Source organism: Eleutherodactylus coqui, chromosome 8 (assembly GCF_035609145.1).
Source record: "Eleutherodactylus coqui strain aEleCoq1 chromosome 8, aEleCoq1.hap1, whole genome shotgun sequence".
In the NCBI taxonomy this organism is placed as follows: Eukaryota; Metazoa; Chordata; class Amphibia; order Anura; family Eleutherodactylidae; genus Eleutherodactylus; species Eleutherodactylus coqui.
In genome coordinates this window covers 93,398,701-93,414,872 of record NC_089844.1, presented here as the reverse complement: position 1 = coordinate 93,414,872, position 16,172 = coordinate 93,398,701, and the positions used below count along the sequence as shown (strand labels likewise).

The 16,172-nt window shown below is 42.4% G+C and overlaps 1 protein-coding gene across 2 annotated transcripts in view; it reads left to right on the top strand.

Annotated features, from left to right (window-relative positions):
• Window positions 1-14,972, top strand: part of LOC136576611 (alpha-aspartyl dipeptidase-like) — a 32,141-nt gene extending 17,169 nt beyond the window's left edge. The window contains exons 5-10 of one of the 2 annotated variants that reach the window (XM_066576051.1): window positions 2,807-2,881; window positions 4,402-4,481; window positions 6,203-6,376; window positions 8,268-8,327; window positions 13,808-13,890; window positions 14,675-14,972. In XM_066576051.1, the coding sequence (XP_066432148.1) occupies window positions 2,807-2,881; window positions 4,402-4,481; window positions 6,203-6,376; window positions 8,268-8,327; window positions 13,808-13,890; window positions 14,675-14,735 (533 nt within the window). In that variant the 3' untranslated portion in view covers window positions 14,736-14,972. The remainder of the gene's footprint in view (window positions 1-2,806; window positions 2,882-4,401; window positions 4,482-6,202; window positions 6,377-8,267; window positions 8,328-13,807; window positions 13,891-14,674) is intronic. The other variant, XM_066576052.1, reaches the window with a different exon arrangement.
• Window positions 14,973-16,172: the final 1,200 nt, after the last annotated feature.

The window sequence follows — 16,172 nt, the reverse complement described above, 5'->3', positions numbered from 1 at the left end:
AGAGAAAAACCCCTAGGAAACCCTGAATACAAAATTGGATTGCAAAGGGTTAAATGCTGCAGTCTATGTGACTGCAGCATGTAAAGGGCTGTCACCATTGGCCCCCGGAATGTGATCAGGGGGTCCTGATGGGTCTCTGCGTAAGTCCCCTAAAGGGACAAAAAAAAGAAAAGGTTAAAAAAAAGTTTAAAAAGTATTAAAAATTAAAAACACTTGTCTCCCTTTACTTTTTATAATTTTATTTTTAATTTTTTTACAATTACACGTGTTATCCCTGCGTCGTAATGACCCAGAGAAGCAAGTTAGTACATTATTTTACCCCTTAATGACGCCCCATTTCCCCCTGTTTAAACTCCTTTATTTATCCATCGACGTCACTGCATGAGGGCTTATTTTTTGTGGAACGAGTTGTGTTTTTCAATGGTGCTATTTAAAGTACCATATAATGAACTGAAAAACTTTTACAAAATTCTAAGTGGAGTGAAATGAAAAAAAAAATAACATTCTGCCATCATTCAGTTCGTCTTGTTTCTATGGCGCACAAATTGCAACAAAAATGACCTGATAACTTTATTCTATGGGTCGGTACGATTACTACGATACCAAACTTGCATAGTTTTTTTTTTTTTTTGCTGTAGTACTTGTATTTTTTTTCAAAGACATTTAATTTTTAAAAATTATTTTCTGCTGCATCTTCTGGGCTCATTTTTTTGCGAGATGTCCTATAGTTTACCTTAGTGCTAATTTGGATTACATACGACTTTTTAATAGCTTTTTATTGCATTTTTTCTGGGAGACAGGGTAAGTGGAAAAAGTGCATTTCTGGCATTTTTTATTTTTTTTTCGGACTACGTTCACTGTGCGGGGTGAATAATGCACTACTTTGATGGATCGGTCATTTACGGACGCTGTGATACCAAATATGTATTTTTCTTTCATGATTTAGATTTTTTTTATTATAGATATGGCAAAATGAGGATGATTTAAACTTTTATTACTTTTTTTTTTTTTTTAAAGTGTGAAAAAGAAAGAAAAACTATTACAAATTGGTATGGGCATAATCGTACCGGCCTGTAGAATGACTTTAATATATTATTTATACTGCTCAGAGAATGCAGTAGAAAATAAAAAAACATGCCAGAATTACAGATTTTGTTAATCCCGCCACTAGAAAAAATGGAATAAAAAGCTATCAAAATTTTACATGTTCCAAAAAATTAGATAAATGAAGACTAGAGTTCATCCCACAAAAAACTCTTCTAGAGCTCTGGGAATGAAAAAATAAAATTAATACGGCTCTTGGAATGTGGCGACACAAAAGCAAACTTTTAAGAAAAAAAGTTTTAAATTTACAAAAATAGCAAAAGATAAAAAAAACTGTATAAACCTGGTATCGCCGGAATCGTGTGACTCAGAGAATAATGTTATCACATTATTTATTCTGCATGCTGAATGCTGTAAAAATGAAATCCAAAAAACAAATGGCAGAATTTCTTTTTTTCCCCAATCTCCCTACAAATTTTATTACAAAAGTTATGCAATACATTATATAGACCCAAAAGTGATGCCATCAAAAAGTACAACTTGTCCCGCAAAAGACAAGCCCTCATATGGCTGTGTCAATGGAAAAATGAAAAAGTTATGGCTCTTGGAACGCGACTGGAAAATTGGTTGAAATTAAATGATTAGACCATTTAAAAAACCTGCCCTGGTGGGTCTGACAGGGGAGTAGGAAACCTGCCACTCAAGGGGTTGAGCCATGCTCCTTTGTTGGATCTGGCAAAATATGTCCAAGTGTGTCTAAAACACGTGATAAATGTGGTGCAAAGCATGTAAGATGGTTTTCAGTCTACAGAAAACTGTTGAAGCTTTAATAGTAAATCCGCCCCATTGTTTATTACCACTGGACTCCACTGGATCGCTCTCTGACCACCAAAGTTGATATATTTTTTTTTTCAATTTTAAATCTATGATAAATCAAGTAACCTTCTATAAAACGACCATCTGCAGAATTTGACTGAACATTAGGAGATACCGGTAGCTGTACTTCACAATTAACTAAAAATGTGTGTGTGTGACCCGTCATCCTGACCAACCATGAAATTGTAACGACCAAGTATCCCTTTAGTTGATTTGTAACAGTGCTTTACATATTTTATGTAATATGTTACATGTAGATCTTCTGTCTATTTAATGCGCAAATAATGATTTCTTCAGCATACGTCACTTCTTGTTCCGTAAATTTAAATTGCCTTAAAGCGTGAAATCACATGACGCAATCATATTTGTCTTCTTGCCACGATTTTTCAGAAGTCACAGAAATAAAAACCTCCATAAATAATGTGATATGACAGCGGTGTGTGAGTGCAGCTAGACCAGGCTTATTACTGGCATTGTATCAGTTTATCACATAAGACCATATTCACACCAGTCTTCAACATTCTGTTTTTCTGCTTCGTCACGGGAGCACAAAACCCGAATGCTAGATCCGTCCTATGATGGAAACGTACTGCGACATTGCCTATAATGGCTTCCATCCTGCCCTCTGGCAGTTTCCTGGACAAAGTAGTGCAGTGTTTTATGCTGGATCCGCTATGCAGGCACCAAACGAAACCACTGGGGCAGATGTGAACAGAGATAATACACATTTATGGCAACAGGTAATTTCACACTATTACTAAAAGTGAGGAAAACCTACTTTTTGTCTCTTGAAGGTGGGATCAGATTGGCATTTGAGGTACAGATAACTTTTTATATATTTAAACGAAGCCATGGGCTAGGATTGACATGATGTTTTTTCTTTCAGGTTACGCATTAGACAGCATACATGAAGCTGCCGATCCTGTAGCATCAGTACTAACAGCAGAGGCCATATTCATCGGTAATTCTTGAGTCTTCTTATTTTGTGTTGTGAAAAATAATCAGAACACAATATTTACTCATATAGTTCTTGAAGAATGGGGGTGGGTATTAGGAAAGGGTTAGGGGGGATTGAAGGCATGGGGCTTTGTAATGAGCGTTAGAACAGCTGTACATGAATGGGTTGGATTCTGCATGCAGGAGCCCCCTGCGGAATCCGTCCCTGACCGCACCCGGCGTCCGTGTCTACCTCTCTCTTGTCATCTTCATCTGTACTGTGAGCCGGCGTCAGACATACGCAGTACAGATTTCTTTTTCAAATGTTTATTTTACCCGCGCTGTCGCTAGACAGTGACCAGGTACCAGCGACCTATTCGCAATGTCAATTGCGGATGGGCGGCGGGTTGGACAGCTTCCATTGACTTCAATGAAAACCGTCCGTGTGGAATCCGCACTAAAATAAAACATGCTACAATTTTTCATCTGCTCACGAAAATCCTAATTGATTTCTGCAAGTGGGCAGGAAGAAGCGCTTTTACATAGCATGTTACAAACAGTATTTGCTGTGGATCTGCAATGCAGTGGCGCTGACAACTGATTCTGCAATGCAAATCCGTTCGTGTGCAGCCGGCCTTATAGGGTTATTCCCATGTCCAATACAATAAATAAAATCCCCTTAGATTCCCTTTAAAAGCTACAGATAACTTATCAGCTCCCTTTTACCTTGGCTGAGGGCCAGTATAGTCACGCACAGGCTGATTTCAGTGTTCTGTCACTTATGTCTATCCAGTCAGCAGTCTTTAAAAACTTACATTTGACAGTTTGCTCAGCCACTGCTGCTAGGAGAGTCTGGTGATCATATATCCATGCTTCTCCAGCCCTCCCCTTTCCTTTAGCCACAGATTGCTGGGCTCCTACATATTACAGTGTATTGCAGCGGCCTGGTTTGGTAATACAGGCACAGCTCCCATTACATTCATTGGGAGCTGTGCCTGCAGTACTTGGCTGGGCTGCTGCAATGCGGACAGCACAGTCCATACTGACATCTGACCTGGGGATCTCCAACTCATGCAGTTATTGATGATCAATCCTGAGGGTAGGTCATTGATAATTAGAGTCCAGGAGAACCCCTTTAATACACCAGCCTATTTATGGGTATAATAGTATAGTGACAGGTTGTTGGGCTATTAAAACAAATGGCCCCAAAAAACACTGTATTCACCAGGAGGGCTTACCTTCACCCCCCACCCCCACACACACACACACAGACACACACACAATTAACTGATGGCCGCTGTGTAACTGTGAATTGGCTCTACTCCGTCTTCACTGCTCTTACCCAAATGCCACAATTTATATATTTTTTGCATTTTGATTTAATATACGGCCATAATTAGGGCTGTGTGTTGACAGAGCTGCTGTCTGTGTCATACTTGTGTTCTTTATTCCCATAGTCACACCCCAGTCTCTTCTGTGCCTAATGCGGTAAGTAAATAAGTAACTGCCTCATTATTGAGCCTGTTTTTCTTTCCCGGACTGCAGGTGGTGGGAACACCTTCCGGCTTTTAAAAGCTTTGTACGATAATAACTTAATACAAGTTATCAGAAAAAAAGTGATTGAGGTAATGTATGCACTTGGATTAATTAAACATTTTAAATGGTTACTAACTTTTCAAACAAAATCTGCATATGAGAAACTAAAAACAGAAACTTACAGCGGCATTTAAAGGGTTGTTTAGGATTAACATCCGCAATCCAAGTTAGCTTATTGGGGCCGTTGCAGGTGGGTGTTGACTGTCAAAGTTGGCGGATACCTGCTGTGTTTGAAGCAAGTTCAGCTCCTGAGCCCGCTCCATATAGTAACACCGGACATGTGCCATTGTCACGATCTAGTTAGTTTGTTGTAACCGCCACTGGTGGAAATGAGGTCAAGGAGGCAGCCAGGGTCTGGTACATGAGATATCGGTGCAGCACAAAGGGTTTAAGCAGTAGCGAAGTAAGGCGGAAAAGCCGGGGTCTAGTACATGAGATGGATGTTCAGTTTGCAGAGTAGCAGGAGGATTGCTTGATTAGTGGAACAGTAACTAATCAGGAAGACAGGAGCAGGCTGAATAGCTCAGTATGAAGGGCTGCTGCTCTGGGTTCAGGAGGTTGCAGGTTTGAATCCTGACAGCCATACTGGTACACCACATGTCAGGAAGGGATTAAATTGTTCTCCTCTGATTTCATTTTGCAAACGGATGAAATCTTGAAAATTTGGCAAATACACCTAATTGCAATGTGTACAGAGAAAATGAACCAGCTCACCAGCAGGATGCACTGATTTGACTGGCATCAACAAGAAAATGATCCAGCATCCATAAAACATGGCTTTATTGAGACATCTTATGATCCCGCAGGAAAGATCCCTGTCAAAGATAGCCTAAGGCAGGGAGATGTGACCAGGAACCGCTGTATGTTGTTCCCGGTCACATGATCACTGTTATCCATCTGAGTTTTAAAAAAAGAGAAAGTATTCACACTGTGCATGACAGCATGCATGAGATACGCTATCGTGCACAGTGCACAAACGCTGCCATACGCAGTAATAGTTGTCTCACTGCCGGCTCAGACGTAAAACACAGTATACACGCAGCATTTAACGCATTCAGGTGCGTGAATGAGCTCTAAGAGCTTGAAACATGTCGCACCATTGTATGTCCTTTAGAGATGAGCGAGTACAAAAATGCTCGGCTGCTCGTTATTCGAGTCGAGCTTTTTGTAATATTCAAGAGCTCTATTCGAGTAACGAACCCCATTGGGGTCAATGGGGGACTCGAGCATTTTTGTATTGAACCCGCCGGATGCTGAACTTTATTTTTTTTTCTCTGTCTCTCTACCAGCCAGCCGTGTGCACGGTGGCACGTCACAGCAGGAAGTGGTAATGTGGTGAGAGGTCGTACTCGCTCGATTAACGAGTACCACTAAGTATGCTAATACTCGGACGAGCATGTACGCTCAACTCTAATGTCCTTCCTCTTGGGATTTTAATGTCTCTATAAAGCCGTGTTTTATAGATGCTGGATCCTTTTCTTGCTGTAAATTGCAATGTGAGTTGAATAATTTTGATTGCAGCTTTACTTAATCTCTGCAATTAAGACCTCGCGTGAATAAGGCATAGAAAAACTTTCATTCTTCAAGATAAATTCTACTTCTTCGGCTAGTGGATGTGACAGAATAGAAGTTGTAAAACTTTGAGGAAACCATTGTAATTTTATAGGTGCGTTTTAAATTTTGTCAAGTTCTTACTAGTGTGTATTTTTTAAAAATTAACCAGTTTTATGAATTCTTGCTATTTTTCTAGGATGGAATCCCTTATATAGGGTCTAGCGCTGGTACTAATGTGGCTACAGTCAGCATCAACACCACTAACGACATGCCAATTGTGTACCCACCATCTCTGCAGGCTCTTGGGTTTGTACCGTTCAATATAAACCCACATTACCTGGATCCAAATGCTAACAGCAAACATATGGGGGTATGTTCAATTTTCATCATAATTCGAATGAATGGGCAATAGAACACTGCAAGCGATGTGCCTAGATCCCTGCCTCAAACCACCTAGTCTCCTCCAAAACTGTGCAGAGGACCAGTCTTAGCCAATGTGGACAAAACTTATTTTTCTTACCTTGCTCAGTTTTCATTTATGGAAGGCTATAATGTTGCTGAACTTTGTGCCATTCTAAAAACTACTGTGTATTACGGAGAGTAATGATACGTACCCTCATTCCTGCCCCCAACAGCATAGGTGTATCAGCAGTAAGCTGATGGAGACTTCCTGCAAAAACTGAAAAATTGTTTTAGAGGGGTTTTCCAAGATCAAAACTATTGGTACCATATCCCCAGGATAGGTCACCAATAGCAGATCAGTAGGGCTTCACTGACAAATTCTGCATCTTATAAATAACATTTGTTCAAATTTCATCTACGTATCCAGCATTTCCACTACATGTGTACTACTCTTTGGTGAGTATGGCTGATCGGAATATGGAGACTTTGGTTGAGTTGCCTGAACTCAAGCCACTTATACCCTTCATTAGGTCACTTCAGGCTTGATGTGCACGGCTGTGAAACTTGGCCTCAAAGCGAGTCCACTTGTATTTCCTGACTTATTGTTGCCTCGGATGCAATGGAGCAGGACCACAAGGCACAGGCTGCTCTGGTAGACGAGGAGAGTATTCTAGATATTCGGACTCACTCACAGGCTCTGAAACTTTAGAAAGTCTGGTTGCAGCCTAGTGGATCAGGATAAAAGTTTCCTTCTGTGCTGCTCGGTGGATGCTCTAATCACTGGTGCCTTGTTGGGAAGGTATGGTGTGGCGGGGCATGGAAATCACCCCCGAGCTCTGCCACAGTTTTAATTCTAAACCATCTGTATCTGGAGGATATGGATACATCTGGAAGCCCCAGGATCTACTCCAGCATATGACCTGTCGATTGTGATCAAGAGCTTGCTTACCTCGGCTTTAGGCTGCATTCACACGAACGTATATCGGCTCGGTTTTCACGCTGAGCCGATATATGTCGTCCTCATCTGCAGGGGGGGGGAGGATGGAAGAGCCAGGAGCAGGCACTGAGCTCCCGCCCCCTCTCTGCCTCTTCTCCGCCCCTCTGCACTATTTACAATGGGGAGAGGCGGGATGGGGGCGGGGCTGATTCACGGAACTTAGCCCTGCCCCACCCCCTTTCATTGCAAATAGTGCAGAGGGATGGAGAGGAGGCAGAGAGAGGGGAGGAGCTCAGTTCCTGCTCCTGGCTCTTCCATCCTCCCCCCCCACCCCCGGCAGATGAGGACGACGTATATCGGCTCGGCGTGAAAACCGAGCCGATATACGTTCGTGTGAATGCAGCCTTAGAGAGAATCCTGCATGAGTTAAAAGGCTTTTGCAAGACCCCCAAAATATTTTTATCAGGGCCATGGAATGTTGTGAAAGAAAGTCATTCTTGCCTCCTTCGGTGACTCCCCATTCAGCACTGGAGCCCCATTCCCTGCTATATTGAAGCCAGCTGCTATCACAAGCCGTTCATTGTACGCATGACCACTCGGCCAATCACAGCCTTCAGCAGAGTCAGCCGAAGCCTGTGATTGGCTTAGCAGTCACATGCACTATGAACAGCACGTGGCAGCAGCCGGATTCCTCCAGGTCTAGTGCCGCAGGGAGCCGGTCTCCAGCACCGGACGGGGAGCCACTGAAGTAGTTGAGTATGCCTTTTTCTTTCACAGCATTCCATGGCCCTATTTTTTTTTTCTTGAGTCTTGGAAAACCTTTTTAGGTGAAATATTTGAATATTGTTGCATATTGTTAAATCTCTACAGATCTGTTAACTTACATAATATTTATTAACTGAGACTATTTAACTACAATCAGGAAACACGGGAGCAGCGGATAAAGCAGTATCATGAAGAACCAGACACGCCTCATGTGCTTGTATGTATATAGAACACTTTTCATTATATACATGTAGTAGAGCCGGCTCTATGCTATCCAGCGTACGTTCACTGTTTTGTAGCTTCTATGTAGATCACTGCTCCAGGTTGAAAAAAAAATACTGAGGAGCTATTGCTCCTAAACTGAAAAATGTAGTTCCCAACATTAAATACGCACGGCATATAATTGATGTGCTTTATGTATTATAGTCTAATCCAATCATCCACAATTCTCCTCCTGAAATCAATTACACACCCAGACTCCCCCAGTAAAATAGAGACAGTGGTGTGCCCCAGTGTAAACGTCCGGAGACCCCCTTGCAGTACGGTAATCACATCCAGCGCGTTCTCTCTCAGTACGGTAATCACATTCAGTGTGTTCCCTTAACCCCTTAGTGACATGGCCTATTTTGGCATTGAGGACCAAACGATTTTTGGCGGATTTTCATCTCCATTTTTAAAAAGCCGTAACTTTTTTTCCTTATTTTTCTGTGTCGACGCGGCCGTATAAGAGCTTGTCTTTTATCTCCCGAACTGTAGTTTTTATTGGTGCCATTTTTGGGTACATAGACTAGATTGTAAAACTTTTATAAATTTTTTTTTTTATGATCGCAGGGAGAGAAAACAGATCAATTCTGCCATAGATTTTTGGGTTGTTTTTTTACAGTGTTAATAATGCAGCACAAATGGCGCAATACATTTTTCTTGTGGGTCGTTACGATTACAACGCTACCAAAATTCTTTTTTTTTTTTCCCCACTTTTCTGCAATAAAACACCCCTTTTTGGGGAATTATTGTTTTTTTCTGTATCGTCGCATTCAAAGTTCTATAACTTTTTTTATTTTTTCCATGGACGAAGCTCTGTGTGGAATTATTTTTTGCGAGACGAGCTGTAGTTTTTATTGGTACCATTTTTAGGTGCATACGTTTTTTTTAACCACTTTTAGGGCTTCTAGACACTTGTTTTTTTTTAACGCAATTGTCAATGGGACTTTCTAATGTTAAAAACGCATCACACAAAAATCGCAAAGCGCCAACTTGTGATGCGTTTTTAATAGAGTTGAGCGAACATACTCTGCCAAGCTTGATGCTCGTTCAGAGCATCAAGCCGTGTTCGACCCCGCCCTAGTTTTTGGCCCCTCCCCGCCACAGCGCGCCAATGGCAAATTGGCTGGCTGGAGAGAGAGATCCCACATACAAAAATGCTCGAGTCTCCCATTGTAGTCAATGGGGTTCGTTACTCGAGTAGAGCTCTCGAATTTTACGAAAAGCTCGACTCGAATAATGCGGACCCGAGCATTTGGGTGCTCGCTCATCTCTAGTTTTTAACATTAGAAAGTCCCATTGACAACCGCTTTAAAAAAGCCGCAGCGATATCGATGAAAAAAACGTTTAACGCTTTTTGCCATGCAACATAAAAAGCATGCTCAATTTATTGTACACGTCCTTACGGATAGGGCGATACCAAATGTGGGATTTAAATTTTAAAAAACATTTGTTTATGCTAATATGGAAAAAAGCACAAAAAGGGTGTTTTTTTTTTTTTTTACATTATTTTTTATTTATTTTATTTTTCTTACACTATATGTTCCTGTGGGGGACCTGCACCATACCAACTATGATCGCTATGATAAGGCATTGCAGGACTTCTGCTCTGTAATGCCTTATCGCTAGTAATAACGATCATAGGCAATGACAATACAGGACGCCTGTAGGTGGCATCCTGTTGTCATGGTAACCTGCCGGGGTCTCTGCGATTACGATCTACATAGAGCGCAGTGTGTAAAGGGTTAATAGCGGGTTGCTGTCCCCGGTGCACCCCCGCTGTTGCAGCAGGAGGTCGGCTAACGGTGACAGCCGGTTTCCGCTGCCTGATAGTGTGGGATCTCTCCTGATCTTGCGCTATCCCCAGGATGTAAATGTTCGTCCTGTTGTGTTAAGTAACCCTCTGCCAGGGTGTATATTTACGCTCTTTGGCGGGAAGGGGTTAACCACAATGCTATTCAGAGCTCACTCTCCTCCACCGCAGTAGAATTGTATTCAAAGTTTCTCCCTCTCATATTTGAAGACCATTTCCCAGTAGAGTTACATTAAGCTCCATAGTGTTCTCAAACTAATTATAGGATTGTAGAGCTGGAAGGGACATCCACGGTCATCTGGTCCAACCTCCTGCTCAGTACAGGATCACTAAATCATTCCAGACAGATGTCTGTCCGGCCTTTGTTTGAACACGTCCATTGAAGGAGAACTCACCACCTCCCGTGGTAACCTCTTCCACTCATTGATCGCTCTCAGAAAGTGTCTTCTAATATCTAATTTGTGTCTCCTCCCTTTCAGTTTCATCCCATTGCTTCTCGTCTTTCCTTGTGCAAATGAGAATAGGGCTGATCCCTCTGCACTGTGACAGCCCTTCAGATATTTGTAGACCGCTATTAAGTCTCTTCTCAGCTAAACAAACCCAAATCCTTTAACGGTTCCTCATAGGACATGGTTTGCATCATGGTAATCAGAAGCAAACCCCCTCATTCCACTGATCCCCAGTAACCAAAGTTACAGGAGACGCTCACAGACTGGAAAGCTGAGGGGAACATAGAAGCATGGGTAGCACAGTGGGTGATATAGTCTCTTCATTACCTTCTGCTTAGCGGTGTGTCAGTAGTGGGGTCTTCATCAAGGAGCTGTGCCTAGTGTGTGGCACGTCTGCTAGATCTAGAAGAAAGATTTATTTTATTAATGCAGCGTGGCTAGTTGCAGTTGGAAACAAGTCTTGTTACAATTGCCAAAGTCTTGAACGCAAATGCATTTTGGTTGCCATCTGGAGCCCTGTAGATGCATTCGGCCATTTCCTTCTGGCTCATAGCAGTGAATGGAGCTATGGTTAAGCTGGCGCTCCCCCGCTGCATTCCCATAGGGCATTCCAGGTGTACTGTTTTCAGGTTCAGTTGGGGTCCTAGCGATCATTTATTCCCTATCTTGTAGATAAATGTCTTAAGCCCTCCCTCCTCCCCACATATATTATTTTCACTACGTGCCTTAACCTTTGCATGTTACATTTTATAGTAGCCAAAGAGAAAACCCAGAGTGAACAATTAAAGTCTAAATGCACGGTAATAGCGCTGGACACAAATATAGAAATAACATGGCTACCATCTCTATTGAGGCATAGATTAACATTTAGCATGAGACAAAAACAAGGTCGGTGACTTATGAATGTCATACTCTTATAACCACAAATCAATTTGCCAAAATACATAAGTGAACGTTTCAAATTATCGAGATCTATACATAATAGAGCAAAAAGCACCAAGTATTCCATCCGTCTGCTGAAGGGCTCATTCACAGGAGCGTATATCGGCCGGCGTTTTCACGGCCAACCAATATACGCTACCATGCGATGTACGGGCCCGGCCAATATGCCGTCGGGCTGTCTCCCCGTCGGCTCACCTTACCTCTCCTCCCCTCTGGCTGTTTGCAATGGGAGAGGGCAAGACAGGGGTGGAGCTAAGCTCCTGCCCCTTTTCCGCAACCAGCAATGGGAGAGGCTGGGACAGGGCGGAGCTTAGCTCTGCCCCTCCTCTCCCCTCCCATTGCAAACAGCCAGAGGGGAGGAGGAGAGAGAGGGGGGTTAGCAGTCACGCTGCTAAACTCCCTCCCACCTCCCTTCTCCGGCTGCAGTCATTGGCTCCCATAGGAGTTTATGGCAGCGGAAGGTAGTTCCAGGGCTCTCTTTCCTGCCCTCAGGAATATGCCTGTGTGATCTGATGCATTAGAATCCAATGCATGAGATGGTAGCGTATATCGGCCGGCCGTGAAAATGGCGGCCAATGTACGCTTGTGTGAATAAGCCCGAACACTCTACATTGATGCATGCTCTTCTCATCCGAAGATCAGACAAGAATAAGACATGCAATCTTTTATTTGACCTAGACTAGCAAGCCAAATATATATATAAATAAATTCAAAAAGACAGTGTGCATACATCCATTCTAATGACCGGGTGCTACTTCTGTCCGTTTTTTTTTTTTAAACTCATTTTTCAGTCCGAGAACCAGAAAGAAATATAATTCGTGTGCCCGTACCCTATTAGAAATGCAAGCGCATATAGGTAATAACTAGAGTTGAGTGAATGTACTCTTCCGAGCTTGATGCTCGTTCGAGTATTAGCGTACTCGATGGTGCTCGCTACTCGAGCGAGCATCACACAGTGTTTGTCCCCACCCCACTGCGCACGTCAATGGTAGAGGGAGAGCTAACACAGGAGAGAAAAAAAGCTCAGCAATCGGCGGGTCCCATACAAAAATGCTCGAGTCTCCCATTGAAGTCAATGGGGTTCGTTTCTCGAATATTACGAAAAGCTCGACTCAAATAACGAGGACCCGAGCATTTTGGTGCTCGCTCATCTCTAGTAATAACTGGTCACCTACCACACCTGACCTGCATTTCACCAACTACTTTGCTTGGGTGGTTATTAAAACAAATAGATGTCATGTCTTTAAATATGTCTGCAATGAAAATGGAACCGTAGCAGAAGTGCTAAACATAAATTATAATTTGTCCAGTGAAGAAGCAAGCACTGGAATCTCAAGCCTTGTCCAACATACCTCCATTACACAGCAGCCCTGGCCAACTACCAATGCATGAGCATATCCCAGTAAGCAAAATTCCAAAAGTGTCTGGGCCATAGCAGCAAGCCCTTGCATGGTAGTACATGCACCGCTGGCTCTACATTCCTGGCTCCTTTTGGATTTTTTACTTCTGTTGGGGTCTATTCACGTGGGCTATGAGAGTTGCTCCTGAGATTCTTGTGTGCAACTTCCATCGCACAGCACACAATAATCTCCTATTCTCGGGTGGGCTGCACACAAAAATAGGACATGCAGCAATTTTTCAAACCATAGGTCCAAGTGAAAAATCGCTCATGTGGGGGAATGCATTCAAATGAATGGCTGCTTTTCCCATGCGAGTTCCATCCATATATATTAACACCATCTGTCACAGCAAATGCCAAAACCACATTGGGGCTGCAGTGCTGGATTGTGGTGGCAGGAAAGGGGTAAGTACTCCCTTTTTTTTTTTTAAGCACACTGCACAACATAGGGGGCATATTGTCCGGTAACCAGACAACCCCTCTAGGCATTTGGACTTTATACTTTTGGCTCTATTACATATTCATCTATGTATTTGGGCAAACACAGCTTTGTAGCTCCAGGGGTGACATCCAGAGGTCGCACGCTTTATATATATATATATATATAATGCATAATTTAATCTACGTCTTAACACGATGGTAACTCCAGTATATCACGTCTAAATTTATGTTCAGCACTTTACATTTCTTTGGGGTTATGTTTTAACCATTTCCTACTTGGGGGAAATGTAACAAGTAAACATTAATTGTGCCCTACACTTTACATTTAGTTCACCTCTGCTGACAATTGCATGTTTCTGTAGTTTTGTGTAAAAGCTTCCATTTGTTTGCAGGCTCTTCGGGAGGGTTGCATGCTATTAGTGGAAGGGAATAAGGCAACACTTCTTGGAATAACTAAAGCCCGGCTCTTTAAAAGGTAATGTTAAGACACACAGGTGACACATATTAAGGTTTACATTAGGTAGCTTTTTGGGGGGTGAATCTCTGCTTCCCTGTTTGCTTGTCACACGCTGGAGGTCTCCACTGTGTATTCCAGCCACTTCCCTGCAGTCCAGTCCCATCTGATCCTCATCAGCCACTATCTTGAAGCAGACCATTTTTTTTCTTTACTTTGTTTCACATCTATCCCATGATGCATCAGCATAACATTAGCTGAGGCTACGTTATTTTTGCCTGATGGAGGGATAGTTTAATTATAGTTAGCTCCTATAGTCTTCTAAATAAGCTACAGACCATAAGTATACAGTCCGGAGAATGAGCTGTGATCTCCTCTATTATAACTGTGGGATCATCATCAGTAACTGTGACAGGAATGACTGTGCCCTTATTCCACCTTGTGGTAATGATCATATAACAGCATCACATAAGCTGAGAAACTGACTAAAAAAATAAATCCATAGCCCTCAAGCAGATCGGAGCTGGCCAGAAGTGAGATCACATGACCATCTGCGTAAAAAGAGGCTAGGTGTTTCAGACAGAAGTAACTAAGGTATCAGTAACCGGCTTTTATATATACTAGGGGAATAATTGCGTAATGAATTTAAAAAAGAAAATGACAAGAGTGGGCCTTTAAGATTTCAAATTGCACATTTAAAACTCTGGCAGCTGCAGTGAAGCCACAAGCATGGTCATTACCCAGTCTATCCAACCCGTCAGTTGCTACTGCTGTAATGGTCTCATTTCTCTTTGTTCCACTACAGAGGTGAATGCCCAACAGAACATGAGCCTGGTGAAGACTTCAGTTTCCTCCTAAACCAATAGTTTTCAGCAAATGAATGTGACAATAAATTGATTGCTTCTATTTTGTGGTGGTTTTGAATGGTTTAGGCCAAGCACAGATAGGCTAAACTGGATGGACGTGTCTTTTTTCAGCCTTACATACTATGTTATATATCCTGAAGAGAACTCCGATGACGGACCTCTCTTCTGCATAGTGTAATATACGTATTAACTCGCATTTAATTTTTAAGAAATTGCTAATAAAGTAAACATGACCAATTCCAAGGAATTCACAATGCGTTTTTACGCCCAAAATAAGAGCTGGGCAGTGTGTGGACGGCAAGGAGTTAATGGATGGGCATCTGATGTCTGTGCAAAACACATTTGTGTCATGCAGGATGTCTGAAATTGTTGTACATGGGATTGGCGAGGTGTGTGCTTGGGAAGAATTTTTTTTCTTACACACTTCATTTATATATAAAATATATTTTTCACACATTTATGGTATTTACTTATTTTACTATGGGGGCACAGATTAGCAGGGAATACATTTGTGTTCCCTGCTGTCCCTAAATACAGATCACTGATAACAGTGAACGACTAGTAAATACCCGCTAGAACACTATGAGCAGTGATCTGTAGTTTTAGACATGTAGCGAGGATGCACCCCTCATGTCCTCTCTGCATGTTTGCAAGCTCCATGTGAAGAGGGAATTCCTATGACATTATCTCTGACGTGAAGAGATTACCTCGGAACCACCTGAACGATTGTACTGCATTCTGAACGCTGTGGTCGGAGGTTCTGCACTACAGCCAGAAACTGTAGGAAATCCTCTGCTATGGGTCTTCACATTAGGACCTGAATGTGTCAGAGCCTGCTGTTACTGTTACAGCTCCTGTAACTTGCTGATCAATGGCATTCCTGCAGCATAGGATGTGTCTGACATTTAACAGCCAGCCTTTGATCCAGGTACCGTCATCAGGACCTGAACCAATCCGGTCCGGATGTCAGCACCTGGACCAGAGGCGGTAACAGAGGCGGTCAGTCACAACTATAGCTGGAACTTTCCTGAAGCTGAAATCACAGGGGAAAGTATAGGGCAGTTTTGCAAACTGGCACACTTCTGGCTGCCATATATTTATTAAACCTGGTCAGGAAGGGGGTTAATACATTTGCACCAGTTTTGGTGTAAAGTGCACTGCATATACCAAAACTGCATAAAAATAGCTTTTCATTCAAAAATGGACATGGCTTATAGGGAAGGGACATATCCTAAACTTTTAGATAGCTTCATGAATACTAAAGCTCAATCATGCCAGCCATTAACACGTTTTCGGTGGAAACCACCTACCTGAAAGAACACTAGCGTTCGGCTCCATATATAATAGCGATTATATAGGATAAGGGGACTACAAGAAAAAGAACTGCGATGGATTCAGCTGCTGTAAGGGTATGCAGCCTGCCCACTTGTCAGAGCA